This window comes from Tauraco erythrolophus, chromosome 19, assembly GCF_009769465.1.
Source record: "Tauraco erythrolophus isolate bTauEry1 chromosome 19, bTauEry1.pri, whole genome shotgun sequence".
Lineage (NCBI taxonomy): Eukaryota > Metazoa > Chordata > Aves > Musophagiformes > Musophagidae > Tauraco > Tauraco erythrolophus.
In genome coordinates this window covers 4,741,767-4,754,224 of record NC_141483.1, presented here as the reverse complement: position 1 = coordinate 4,754,224, position 12,458 = coordinate 4,741,767, and the positions used below count along the sequence as shown (strand labels likewise).

The 12,458-nt window shown below is 46.3% G+C and overlaps 1 protein-coding gene across 1 annotated transcript in view; it reads left to right on the top strand.

Moving 5' to 3' along the window:
- The first annotated feature begins 2,008 nt into the window (after positions 1 to 2,008).
- The window catches only part of SPPL3 (signal peptide peptidase like 3), a 60,759-nt gene continuing 50,309 nt past the window's right edge, over positions 2,009 to 12,458 (top strand). The window contains exon 1 of the mRNA XM_086623392.1: positions 2,009 to 2,059. Coding sequence (XP_086479518.1) covers positions 2,037 to 2,059 — 23 coding nt within the window. The 5' untranslated portion in view covers positions 2,009 to 2,036. The remainder of the gene's footprint in view (positions 2,060 to 12,458) is intronic.

Genomic DNA, 12,458 nt, shown 5'->3' with positions numbered 1-12,458 from the left:
CCAGGGCAGTCTGGTATCTCCACAGATGCAATGAGAATGTCCCAGTGTTCCATTAATTTTTTGAAAAATTTAGCAAAATTATATTAAGGCACAGAACTTCTCTATATTTTTTTTTTTAAGCAAATGCCTATTTTTACCAGACCCGGGCATTGTTCTTCTATTTATATTTAACGCAGTTACATCACCTCCAACTGTAAGTTAAAACTGGCTCTTCTCCCTCCCACACTAAAAGGAACAATGCATGAGGCTGCACAGCTGGACTGGAACAATTGCTCTGAACTTGCACAAACTGCTGCAAGTGAACTAACAGGAGGTTAAGGACTGATGAGCGAGCAAACCCAAGATAAGACCCTAGTTCTGCATTTGGCAGAAACACAATCAAGGCCTGAAGATTTGGCAGCGGCACCAAAGAAACCAGGGAGGAGAAAGACCAGGATCAACAGCTGCCAGTTCCTCTGCCTGGGACTTACACAGTTTTAACACAGGGCTGGTGATAACACGAAGCATATCATTGTGTTTGGTCAAAGCATCTTGAATGTTATTTTCCTTCCTTAAAAAAAATATTTTGAGCATTTGATCCTATTTATTTTAAAAGATAACAAATTCAAAGATAACGCAATCTCCAGAAACACACTGAATTTCAACACTCGAATTTATGAATTATCTTACTTGAACTTAGCATTTACCACCCGACCCTCCTTCAGAAGAACCATCCCCCCCCCCCCCCCCCCCCGCCCCCAGCAATTCGGAGTCGTTCTTAGGAAGTCACATATTCCTGCGAGACGGCAGGAAGCCGGCGGACGTGCCAGCACAGCGGGAGGAGCAGCCGGTTTCCCGGCTTAGCAGAGGCGCCCCGGAGCGCAGCCCCCGCCCACACCGGAGCCTCCCGGTCGCGCGGGGCCCGGCCGAGACCCCGCTCGGCACCGCCCGGCCCGGGGAAGGCTGCGCTCGCAGCGCTCGGCCCCTGCTCGGCCTTTCCCGGCGGGACCTGCCGCAGGAGCGGACCCCTCACACGTGCAAAGCTTCTGGACAAAAGCGCGTCCCCCCGGCCCCGGCCCCGCGGGAGGCAGCGGGCGAAGCCGCGGCCGTGCCCGCCGCGCCGCCGGCCCCGCGGGGCGCTGCCGAGGCAGGCGGGACGCACGGCGGAGCCCGCGGCCCCGCTGCCAGCGGCGGTCCCGGGGAGCTCGGTGCTGCCCCGGAGCTGCGGGTTCGGGGGCGCAGCTTCTCCGGCTGTGCTTGAGCTGCAGAAAACGACAAGCCGGTTCGGGAGTCGCGCTGCCCCGCCTGCAGCGCGGAGAAGCGCCCAGACTCAAAACCCACTCGCAGCTCGCTCTCGGCTTTTCTGGCGGAGAAAGCTCCGGCTCTCACGGCCGCTCCGACTTCCAGACACCGGGCACACCGCGCGCACCGCGCCGTGGGGAGCCGCGGGGCGCCCGGTGGCCGCAACAAACCCGCCCGCCCGCGGGGGCCGAGCCCGCGCAGGGGCCCGAGGCGCGGCCGGGCCCGACAACCAGCATCCCGCCGCCGCCGCCGCCACCACCTCCCTCTCCCAGGGCGCCTGCGCGCGCCGGCGGCACGTGAGCGTGTTGTGGGCACGTGACCCCGCGCGCCGCCCGGCCCCGCCCTGGCCCCGCCCCCGCCGTGCGCGAGCGCGGGGACGCGGCGCGGCCTGGCCCGGCCGCCCGGTGCCCGCCGCCTCCCCGCCCCCGCCCCGCCCCGCCGCCGCCGCCTCGCCGGCCATGAGGCCCAGCCGCCGCCGGCGCTTCAGCGCGGCCCTGCGTCGCGGCTGCTGAGCCTCCGCCCTCCCCGCTACCACCATCGCCCTCTCCGCCATCCCCTCCCCGCCCGGGCGGGGACCCCCCCTTCGCTCCCCTCCTTCCTCACAGCCGCCGCCATGTTGGGCCGGGAGCCGCAGCGGGGCCGCCACTGAGCCCCGGAGCCTGCGAAGAGGAGGAGGAGGAGGCGGAGGAGGAGGCGGAGGAGGAGCCCGGGGCCCGGCCGCCCCGCACAGCCCAGCCGGCCGCCCAGCCGCAGCCATGGCGGAGCAGACCTACTCCTGGTGAGCCGCGGGGCTGAGGCCGGGCGCCGACGCTGCGGGCCGCGGGAGGGGGGGAGCGGCCCTGGCGGGGGCCGTGCCGGCCGCAGGGGGTGTTCCGGCCCGGCCTCCTTCCGGCTGGCCCGGGGGCGAGCGGGTCCCGCCGCGGGGATGCGGTCCCGGGCGAGGAGTGGGGCGCCGGTGTGGGGGGTGTGCGGGGGGCCGGCGCCGCGCCTCTGGCCGCGGGATTGCCGGCTGCGGTGGGGGCTGGGGCATGGAGGGAGCTGCCGGCCGAGGGGCTGCGGCCTGAGGTTTGAGCGCGGCTGAGTAGGAGGGATCAGGGGGAGGGAGGAGGGACGTGGTGCGAGCGAGGGGATGGGGCGGCTGGGCTGTGAGGATGAGGATCCCCCCCGCTGACAGCCGGGGCGTGGGGGAGGATCGCCGTGAGCACTGGTGTGGCTGTCAGCCGTGCTGTCCCGGGGGGCTCCTTCGGTGAGCCGGATCTCTGCGAGGCTGCGGCTGGTGCACAGCCATCCGCTGGGCCCGGAGCGGGGCCCGTACCTGCTCGCCCGTTCGCCGGGCTGCAGGCGATCCTTCTGCCTAAAGGGAGCTATAGTGTCGGTATAGGCGGCCGGTGAGCGTGTGTGTGTGCACCGAGTGACACAGGTTTGTTCTGTGTAGAGGAAATACAGTGAGGAGGAAGAGACCAGTTCCTGCGGGAAGACATGAAGTATAGCAAATGAAAGTCGAGGGCATTTTTGTCTGTGTCCTGATGCTGTCTCGGGCCTGGCTGGCAGTGGAGACAGAGTTCGGTTTCTTCATCAAATTCTGGGGTTTTGTATTGTCACGGATCACAAACCAAAATATCTTGGATAATTTACCTGTGCATCAGCTCTATTGACCTGGCCGCTGCAGCAATTTAATTGTGATGCTCTAACTGCATTTTAAATCCATTCCAGTGATGTCATTCGGAGTTGTTTCTTAGATTTTTTGAAAAAAAGTTATGATAGCCTTATTAAAAAAGGAGTTAAATCTCAGCTTTTGACCTTGGTGTGTGCTCAATGTGGAGAAGGGATTGAATATGCAAAGAACGTTCCTATTCTGAATGGTTCTGGAAATCTTTCCCAGTACTTTTTCAAAATTTGGAACCAAATGGGGATTTCTGTTCTGCCACATGTTGAGGCTTTGTCATCCCCATCTCCCATCTCCTGTCACTTGTCTGTCAAGAACCGATACACGTATTGGTCTTTTGCTTTTTAGGTGTGGGGTGTTTTTGTTTCACGAGCTCAGTTCAGGCAGAGGTCTGCTCTGCTTTAAAACAGCAGCAAAATGACAACTTCTTTGACTTAGAGGATTAGCTGTGTATTGTTACGTTACTTGAGTGTTGGTGCGGATTTGGGTGGTTTAATGGAGTTCGGTTAAGATGTGTCCAGTGAACTGCTGTCTTAGTGTGTTTTGATTGCAGAATGAAATTATAAATTTGTAAACTACCCAGGCATTTGTCAACTTTCTTAAAAAACTAAATGAAACAGAATGTCAATTGTACATTATTTTGGTCTTTAACTCACTTTTTGGAATTAGTGTCTTTACTATAGTAGTATTCTAAAGGGAAGGTTTTTAACAGAGGCTGAGAGGAGGATTAACGCTTCTTTATGTTGCGTATTTTAGTGGAGTGAAGTTGGGATTTAAGTTGTTCTTCACTGCTTACTCGGTGGATCACACGAATGGAAGTTCTTGGTTACAGTATTGAGGTCGTAACAGAACAAGGATATGAGGCTTACTTCTCAAAACACTGTAATTTTGTGTCTGTATTCATTGATGTGTCCTCATGTTTTTGAGGTTTCTGTCGCTTTGTATTTTGACCTGTGATCAGCATTGTCTGGGAGCTATGGAAAGAGCAAAAACCAAGTTTCAGACTAAGGAATCCTGTTCTGTAACTTGTGCACTCTTCCCTATGGCTGCATGTGTAATTACTTACACTTCTAGCAGCAATCTTGCGTTTGTTCATTTTTAATCGTGGTAATGCAGCTCAGCCTAAAATTGGCTCGTGCTTTTAGGAAAAACGCGTGTGTTGTCAACTGGGGAAACCAGTACTTCTGTAAAAGAGTTGTACGGAATTGTGTCCCGTAACTAGTGCTGTGGTACAGTTTCGAAGTCGGCAAATCGCGTCCTGCCCGTTTGCTGGACCTGGTTCTTTCCCTGTGTTGCAAAGGCTTTGTCGGAATGAGTGCTTTCCGTGTTCCCCGGCGCAGCGCCTAGCTGCTGTGCAGATACCTTATTTGACATCTGAAAATACATAATCTGACATTAAGAAAAATCCTTTCACAAACCTCTTTGTCCAGATGTAAATTGGCTCCTGGCCCCACTAGTACTTCCCTTTTGTCCAGGAGCGTGAGGCTCGATATGCCTCTTTTTGTGCATAACTATCAACATGCATCAGAGAATCACTGCAGCTTCATAAGATATGAGAAAGGTTTATTTTGGATTTGATTTTTCTTTTAAAAGTTGTCTCAGATGTGTTAGAAACACCTTGTAAAAAATGTACTTGCAAGCTGTGATTACTGGACATCAGCATTTGACTTAGGCAAAATAGGGCTTTTTTCAGTGATTGATAGATATCGCTGTTAATGGTGTTATTTTGAAGAGATAGAACTAATTCTCGTTTTGCTGTATTTACTGTTTTGAAAATATAAATCTGAGATTTTAAGGTTGGTTTATATTTTTCTTTTAATTATCAAATGAAACTGATTGCAATTACTTTATTTTATTAAGATATTATAAGAAGGTGGTACTTATGCTTTTCCCCCATCTCTTTCATAATTTTAAATACAGAAGTTGTCTTTTGTCACTCTTCTTGTGAGTTATTTCTTGCAACAACCTCTTCTCTTTTATTTTTCTTCAGTAAGGCCCACATCTGTACTTTTATTTAGCTCTTTTTTAAGCTCTTAAATAGTCTTGCTGACCCAGTATTGCAGAGATGTGTGTTATCCCTGAAAGAAGGATCTATTGAGAATTTTGCTGGTGAAACTGAATACTATCATCCTGGAAAAACTGATTTTAATTTGAAATGTGGAATAAGTGCCAGATGGAAATACACTTACAAAAGGATATGCACTTTAAAAAAAAAAAAAAAGCATGTTTGAATAAAATGCTTGTCAGTAGTGAGTAGAGAAACTTTCTTTGTCAAGTACCTGTGATGAAAGAAGGAAGTTACGAGAGCTGTGTGTTATACTGCTCTTACTCAAGTCTGCACACCACAGAGGAACACGACTGCTGCATCGCAGGGTTGCTCATGATTTTCTAGATTAAACGAGAGCTGAAATTAATTTCCTGCGAGTGGAATGGACTGGGAGAGGAAAGAGCTTGTAGAATACCCATTTTCCCTTTGCTTCCTGTCTGTACTCCAGCAAGGAAATGGGACTGAGTAGTGACAAAAGTTCCTGCTACAGCAGAGGAGGGAATAAATATGGGAAGAGCTGTTGGCCCATCACTAATGTATATGAGTGTGAGTAAGAGGTTAGTAAATGCCAAGGATTTTATCTTCAGGTGCCAAGCTGTTGGAAATATTGCAACAGATGAATATGGAAGCAGCAGAACCTAGATTCTGACTTCGTGAAATACTTGGTCCTTCCTTAATTTCTGTCGCCTTGTGGTGAGATTTTTGTGCTGGATCCTATTTAGAGGGCACAGCAGCATGTGTATCTTGTTTATCTTCAGTTAGTAGGTGTTTAGTGTTTTTCAAGGCCTGATGTAACACCCTCTTCCTTTTTACTGTTGCCCAGTCTGGCAATAGAGATTGCTTTGTTCTTTTTTTGCCCTTTGAATGCACAAAAGATTTTCACAGCTTCCTTCATATGTGAAGAGAGAGGGATAAGGAGATTTCTACACCAAAACCAAATATATTTTTAATTTCTCCTTTCCCAGAGCTTTCTTTAAGAGTAACATGGATTGCAGTGTGTTCATGTCCTGTCAGGGTGATGATCAGGAGACAGACTGGGAGGGTAAGCTAAGAACAAAAAAAATAAGCTGCTGCATTGAGTCACTGATCTTAAAACCAACAGAACTCCCTCTCAAATGTTTTAATCAGTGGAATGATTCTTATATTAGCCATCAGATGTTTGATGAGTGAAATGGTGATATATTTAGAAACTTCGCTATGTAACGCAAAGGGTGTGGAAATTAAGTCAATGATGTGTCAGAGTAATCGATAAAGCTGCTGGGCTCTGGAATAAGTGTACATGCACGATGCCGACTTTGCTTCTGGGAGAGTTAAAGTAGGTTGGTGTTAAAAGTCTCTCTAGATTCAGAGGTCTGAGGATTTGCTTTCATTGCGTTTAAGCATTTAACATGCTGCTGCCATGAACTCGGATACAGTCTCTTCCAGAAGACTGATGTAGTGCTTGTAAGTCTTAGTTGGCTGGATTAGATGTGTATGTGGGAGGGCAGGGAGTAAGAGGAGCTACAGCTTGTTGGCAGAACTTGTCAAGTACTAGCGAAATCGTTTTTTGCATTCAAGACGTTTTGCTTCCCTTGCTCAGTTTAGGATGAGAGACCTTAACTGACTAATTAAGGTGTTTGGAGGATGGGAGGCAGCTTACAACAGAAACAAAACAAATAATTCACCTGAATTTTCAAAGTATTGCGTTTTTTAGGCGACAGGTTGCAAAACATATAGATGGAGTTCTGTGGTGCGTAGTGTCTAAAATCGTTCGTGAAAGCTGGGCATATACACGTGGAGTTTGGCCTTTAATCTTACATGGTTTGGGAACGCAAATTACCGGCCTCGTTCCATTTTAACAATCGTTAGAAGCCTCCTGAGGACAAGTATGTAATTGTATGAGTATCTGGCATCATAAAAGTGACTTAAACCTCAGTAAGTTTGGGACTATCAGATTTATAGTTGGTGTGTTTGTCTTTCAGTACCAGTCTCCCTTCGCCTGTTTGTTTGCCCTCCCCCTGGCTTGTGTTGTCTCCGACTGTGTGTCATGTAGGCGGGGACTGTCTGCAGCACTAGACCAAAAGACAAATAAGGTGAAGAGCATGGGATTAGTTGAAGTGTACAGTTCCTTGAATGTACTTACATACGACTGCGATTACCAAAGGGAAGAAAATTTTCCCACTTCGATGCAAAGGCTGTGTTTACTAATAAATTAATAATTTTTTAAAGAAAAATTTGAAAGTGAAGAGCATAAATGAGTATTTTCTTGGTGTGCAGTACCTATTTTAATAAAGATATCTGTCAGTTCTGCCTTTAGCCTTTTCAGGATATGGCAGCAGTGGAAGTCAAAGATTCCTTGCTTTTTACCTGGTGATTAGAGAATTGGTCCAGGATGCAGGAGAGCAGTTCCATCCCTCAGACTCTCTGACCTTCCATCGCTCACCTTCTGGGGAGTGCTCTGGCCACCAAACCGTGCGTTACTCAGTTGTTGAGCTTTGTGTGTCCATTTAGGTCTGTGTCATTTCATATGGAATACTGTAAATATTTGCTGGGCCAGGAAGCAGCCATGCCTTTCTGCCTTGAATGATAAACTTACTCGTTTGGGATTGTGGGGGACCTGCCTTCCACTTCCTGCCATGATAAAAAGGTAGTTTGGAAGGCTGAAGGGGCTGTAGTCTGTGGGGGTGGTTCAGGCTGCTCTTCTAGAGGTGGAAGTTTGAATTCCCACAAACAAAGACCGCCTGAATAGGATTTCCTGTGTCATAGGTGAGTGAGCTGCTAGGCGCGTGGATCTACCATTATCACTGCCTTGTCTTGTGGTTTGTGTCAGGTTTGATGAAGCTGAGAGCATCTCTTCTTCTATTGAAGGATGTGATCCAATAAAGTAATCGCTTATTTTGTGCACTTTGGGATTTTGGTATGAGTTAAGCAACCTAATGCTATTGGAATTTGAAGAATTGTGTGAGGACCACCAGACAGGCCAAATTAATTTCTTCTGAGATTAGATGTGTTTTGGTGAATACCACAGTTCTAAATACTAGATTCAGTTGCTGAAATCTCTGTCAATAATCGTTTGTTACTGAAACCCAGTGTCAAAAAATGTGTACTTATGAAACCTTCCTGCAAGAAGTACTTTGAAATATGTGTCATGCTTTTTAAAATGCAGTGATTTTGATTTCCTAAAATTTGGAAGAAGAGCAGAACGGATTCTGGTCTGGTTTAGTATCTCAGCTATTTTATTTCTTTATTTTGGTAATGTGATGTATCAACATCTCTGGCGTAAGTGCCACCACCTTTATTGCCCTTTGACGTTTTATGATGACTCTAAGCATTACAATATACTCTAAAAGCAAATAGTTGACACAAGCTATTTAGACAAACAATCTAATTTAATTCTGGTGACATCTGAGTAAAGTTTCTAGGGAGAAACAAGGTTGAAATTGGTAGAAAAAAAATCATTGTGCACGTTTTCTTTTTGGTGCTACCTTGCCTTAGTGTAACTGATTAAAATTTGAAATGGTTCTGCCAGTTCTGTGGGTTGAGTGGAGTGAAACACAAGCTAGTGTGCTAGCTGAACTGGATCCAAGCATTCAAACTGACTTTGAAAGGTGATGATTTAATAAGATTAATGGAGCAGATGTGTCATTGCAACACTTCCTGATCCCCTTTCTCTCTCTTTAATTCTTCCAAGGATGCTAACGTTGATGATCTCTTCTCCTGTGTCTTTTACGAGTGGTGTCTGTGCTTGAAATACTCTTACCTGCCAGACCAAGGTTCTCCTCTCATGTGCTGTCCCTACGGAAACTCGTCTCTCATGATACATTAAGTGTCTCTCTGTCCACCAGAACCACCATGATGACGTTATCCTGGAACTGGCTAATTGTATAACTGTCGTGCTGTCATCTTCATTGTTAGATTCTGTTGAGTATTTCTTTTTAGGGCCAGGTCTAAGCCTCAGGTCCCAAATTCCCTTGGATAGCCTCCATGTGTGTCACATTAAGTGGCATGGTATAGACAGGGATGTCAGAAAGTCGGAATGTTCTGCTGACTTTTTGGAAAGATATTCTGTAACTGATAACTAAGCAATTAAACCAGAACATTTTTAATATCCTATGACAACAAGGATTCAAAATAATAAATATATTGAATGAGACTATCCTTATACTTTGCTTGTGTGGGGACAGGATTTAAGGATGGAGTGACTTTTTTTTCAGGATGTCAGAACAGAAGTTCTTCAAAATCATCACAGCTGGAGTCCTAAAGTAGAGGAGAACGCACTAAGAAAATTATTCTCTATTGCACAATCTTGTGCTTAAGATGCCTCCCTTATTACTGAAATTGCCCACGTGGAAGTTGGAGAGATATAATCATATCTTACAGTTTATATACGGTAGCGTTTTCCCTAACCAGTGGAATCTGAAAGGAAAATGATAGTGTTTGATTCTCATTTCTTCTCTCTTTTTTTCTGAAAACATTTCTTCCTTTACTTCCTGTAGCCAGTTCATAGGCTTTTGACCCACAAAAGTGTTTTCCCATGCAGCGCAGGTATGTAGCTGAAGACCGTGAAACGATTCTCTTCCATTCCAGTGCTTTAGCCACGTTTCTGCAGGCATCTCCACGACGGAGGTAGCGTGGGGGAAGCAGGAGGAGACGCAGGGGGTTCCACCCTCTGTCCACACACACAATCTCTGACTTTAGGCATGAGTTGACAAACTTGCTTGAAGGAATGGGCTTGAATCTAGGTTGTTCTTCAGTTCAGCTGCTAAAAGAAAAAAAAAGTGTTATGCAGGGTGAACTACTGGCTTTTAAAGCTGAACCCTCTCCAGTCCTCTGGTGTTATTGATTAGTTCTACCTGGTCAATGCTTTTCTGCTTGCCGCTTTCAGTCTCGAAAGTCCGAATTTACTTATTTATTCCTATGGGCTCCACTGGTTTTGGCCAGAGGTATCTTTAAAAAGTCCTTTTGTTCATCTGATAACTAGGCAGAAGATAACTGCTAGTAAATTTGCAACGATACATAATTTTACATAACTTGAAAAATTTGGCAGAAGTTTACAGAGATCAACAGAAGTGTCAAGAATTGATAGTGTTCCGCTGAATCACAAAACTTTGAGAACTCTTTGCTTACACTATTTTCTCGTGTCAGTAGTACCACAAATAGCAACTTCATGCTGGATTAGCAAAGGCAATGCGTAGATGGATCCACAGTGCAGCCTAGTTTCAGGTAGTACAAAAAATCAAGTGGCCTCAGCATGTAAACTTGGTGCACCTGTCTCTGCAGCAGTTACGCACAGTTTTGCAGGGGCTTTCTCCGCACAGGTTAAGCTAGTAGCAAGTGTCTATCCTCGAGGTTTATTTTAATTTGAGTAGTTACTTGGATTAGTAAGTTCAGTTTACTCCACTTGAGATAGCATAGCTTGGGCAAGAGCGAGCATTGCCAAATGTTTGAGCTCTGCGGTATCGCAGTTAGCAGGACAGAGGCGAACACAGGAGCCCAGTTCTGGTTCTCCTGCTGCACTGTTAGTTCTGGTGTCTGTGGCACCCAGCAATCTGCCACCCCTTCTTCTGTTGGATAGCTAGCTCCAGTTTAAAATTTGATTTAAATTTATTTAGAAACTTTTCTAATGGGTAGAAATTCAACAATGAATTCTGAATAATCATTGTAATTAGGGTCAACCAGCTGTCGGTGCAGATATGTTGGATGTATGAGACCAAAGCTCAGTGGTATGTTGTTATACAAGGGACTATTTTTACTGGTATAAATTTACCACTTTCAAGGCTGCGGCTGAGATTTGTCTCACCATCATCTGTGTCAGACTCATTTGGCAAGATAAAATAGGTGTAGTGTGACTGACTTATTTAGTCAATGGGAAGTCCGTTTTCCAAGTGACTGTTAGCTAAAGGTGAGGTTGGTGAAATAGCAGGAGGCAAACAGAGCTGGATTATATGGATTTCTGTAGCCTGTATTGCGAACTGGTGAGGTGAGGACATCGGTGTCTTGCTTGCCAGATTTGATGGTGCGAGGTCGTTCTGGTCCTTTTTAGAAGTTCGGATTGCTGGTCTGTTTGCTGGAGGAAGGATTATCTGCCCTGTGAACTCAGCCTGAGGTGGCTGATCCTGAACCTTCACTTGAGTAGCTCCTCGGAGAAGTTATCACAAAGGGCTGAAAGCTCTCGTGGGGAATATTATGATCTCTGTAGGGTTTTGAAGATGAAGAGTAGAATCCAATTAAGCTTTGTGTTGAAAATAGTTTAAAGAGCTTTTTTTTCTTTTAATTTTCTGCTAACTTGACTACTTCTAAAGCAGATGCAGCTGTAAGCAGTTACAGATGGTACAGAACAGAAAGAACCTCTTTATCATGCTTAAGTGCCTTACAAGAACCCCAATGTTAGTTTTCCAGCTAGTTATCTTTCTCTTTTTTTTTAAAATGTTTTTGCAAATGGAATATATAAAATAGCTACTTTAAAGCTAAATCAAAAGATGAAAAAGTCTGCTGTAAACTAGAAATACTTCTCTGCAGGGTGCTTTACTGGAAGAAGTTTCATAAGAAACCCAAAGAACCCTCTCTAAAGAATGTTCCTACTTTTTGTTGTTGTCGCAAACAAAAGTTTTTAGATATTTGGGCTAGAATTTGTTGAAAACAGCCTCTGTCTGCTCTTCTGCTGCCTGTTTTTTGCACCTGGAACTGAAACCGCTGCCTTAAGCCTCACGCACAAGCGTGTTCATGTCCCATGCTTCTCTTGCCCTCAGGCGTAAGGCAGAGATGGACCCTGCCCGGTCTGTCACAGGACAACTTCTCTTCTGTTGTGCAGTGTGTCTATCCGTACAGTGGCCACATTTGTTACTGTCAAGACCTTTTTTTTGAGCTTGCCTCTCTCTTGATTGGAGGTGGCGAAACAGGGTGCCGGTTTCGATGGGCTGTATTTTGTATTTTCATGCCAGCTGAATCCCCTCTCTTCACTTTGTGCAGTTGTGAACAGTTGTGTTCCCTTCAGAGTCTCACCAGCCATCATGTGACGACGTTATTTTGTTTCAATACAGGCCCTGAACTGTGGAAGCCACTTTTCACTTTGCTTTGACTCATGCAAGAATGTACTTTTCAGCATTGTTGCTGAGGATTCGTAGTTTGGTGCTGATGGTGTTAACTCGTTCTTGTATGGTGTTTTTACAAAAATAGTGTTCAATTCTACCCAGGCATGTCATGTTGAAGTGTGTATCATAGTCTTGTACTGTGCAGGTAAGTCAACCCATCAGTAGCACTCCGAGCTGCTCTTTATGGAAGGGTCATATTGATCAATTTGACTTTGGTTTTGGCTTGTTGATTGTAAGGCCTGATTGTTAAACGCTTTAATTAAACTATTAGTCGTTGGTTTTGCTTTCTGATCTGACTTCTGGGTATATTGCTAAAAAGTGTTTGGATTTCCAAGCACACAATCAGTAAAATACTGGCCTACATGTCAAAGGTATGAGGTGTGGTTTTGTTTTG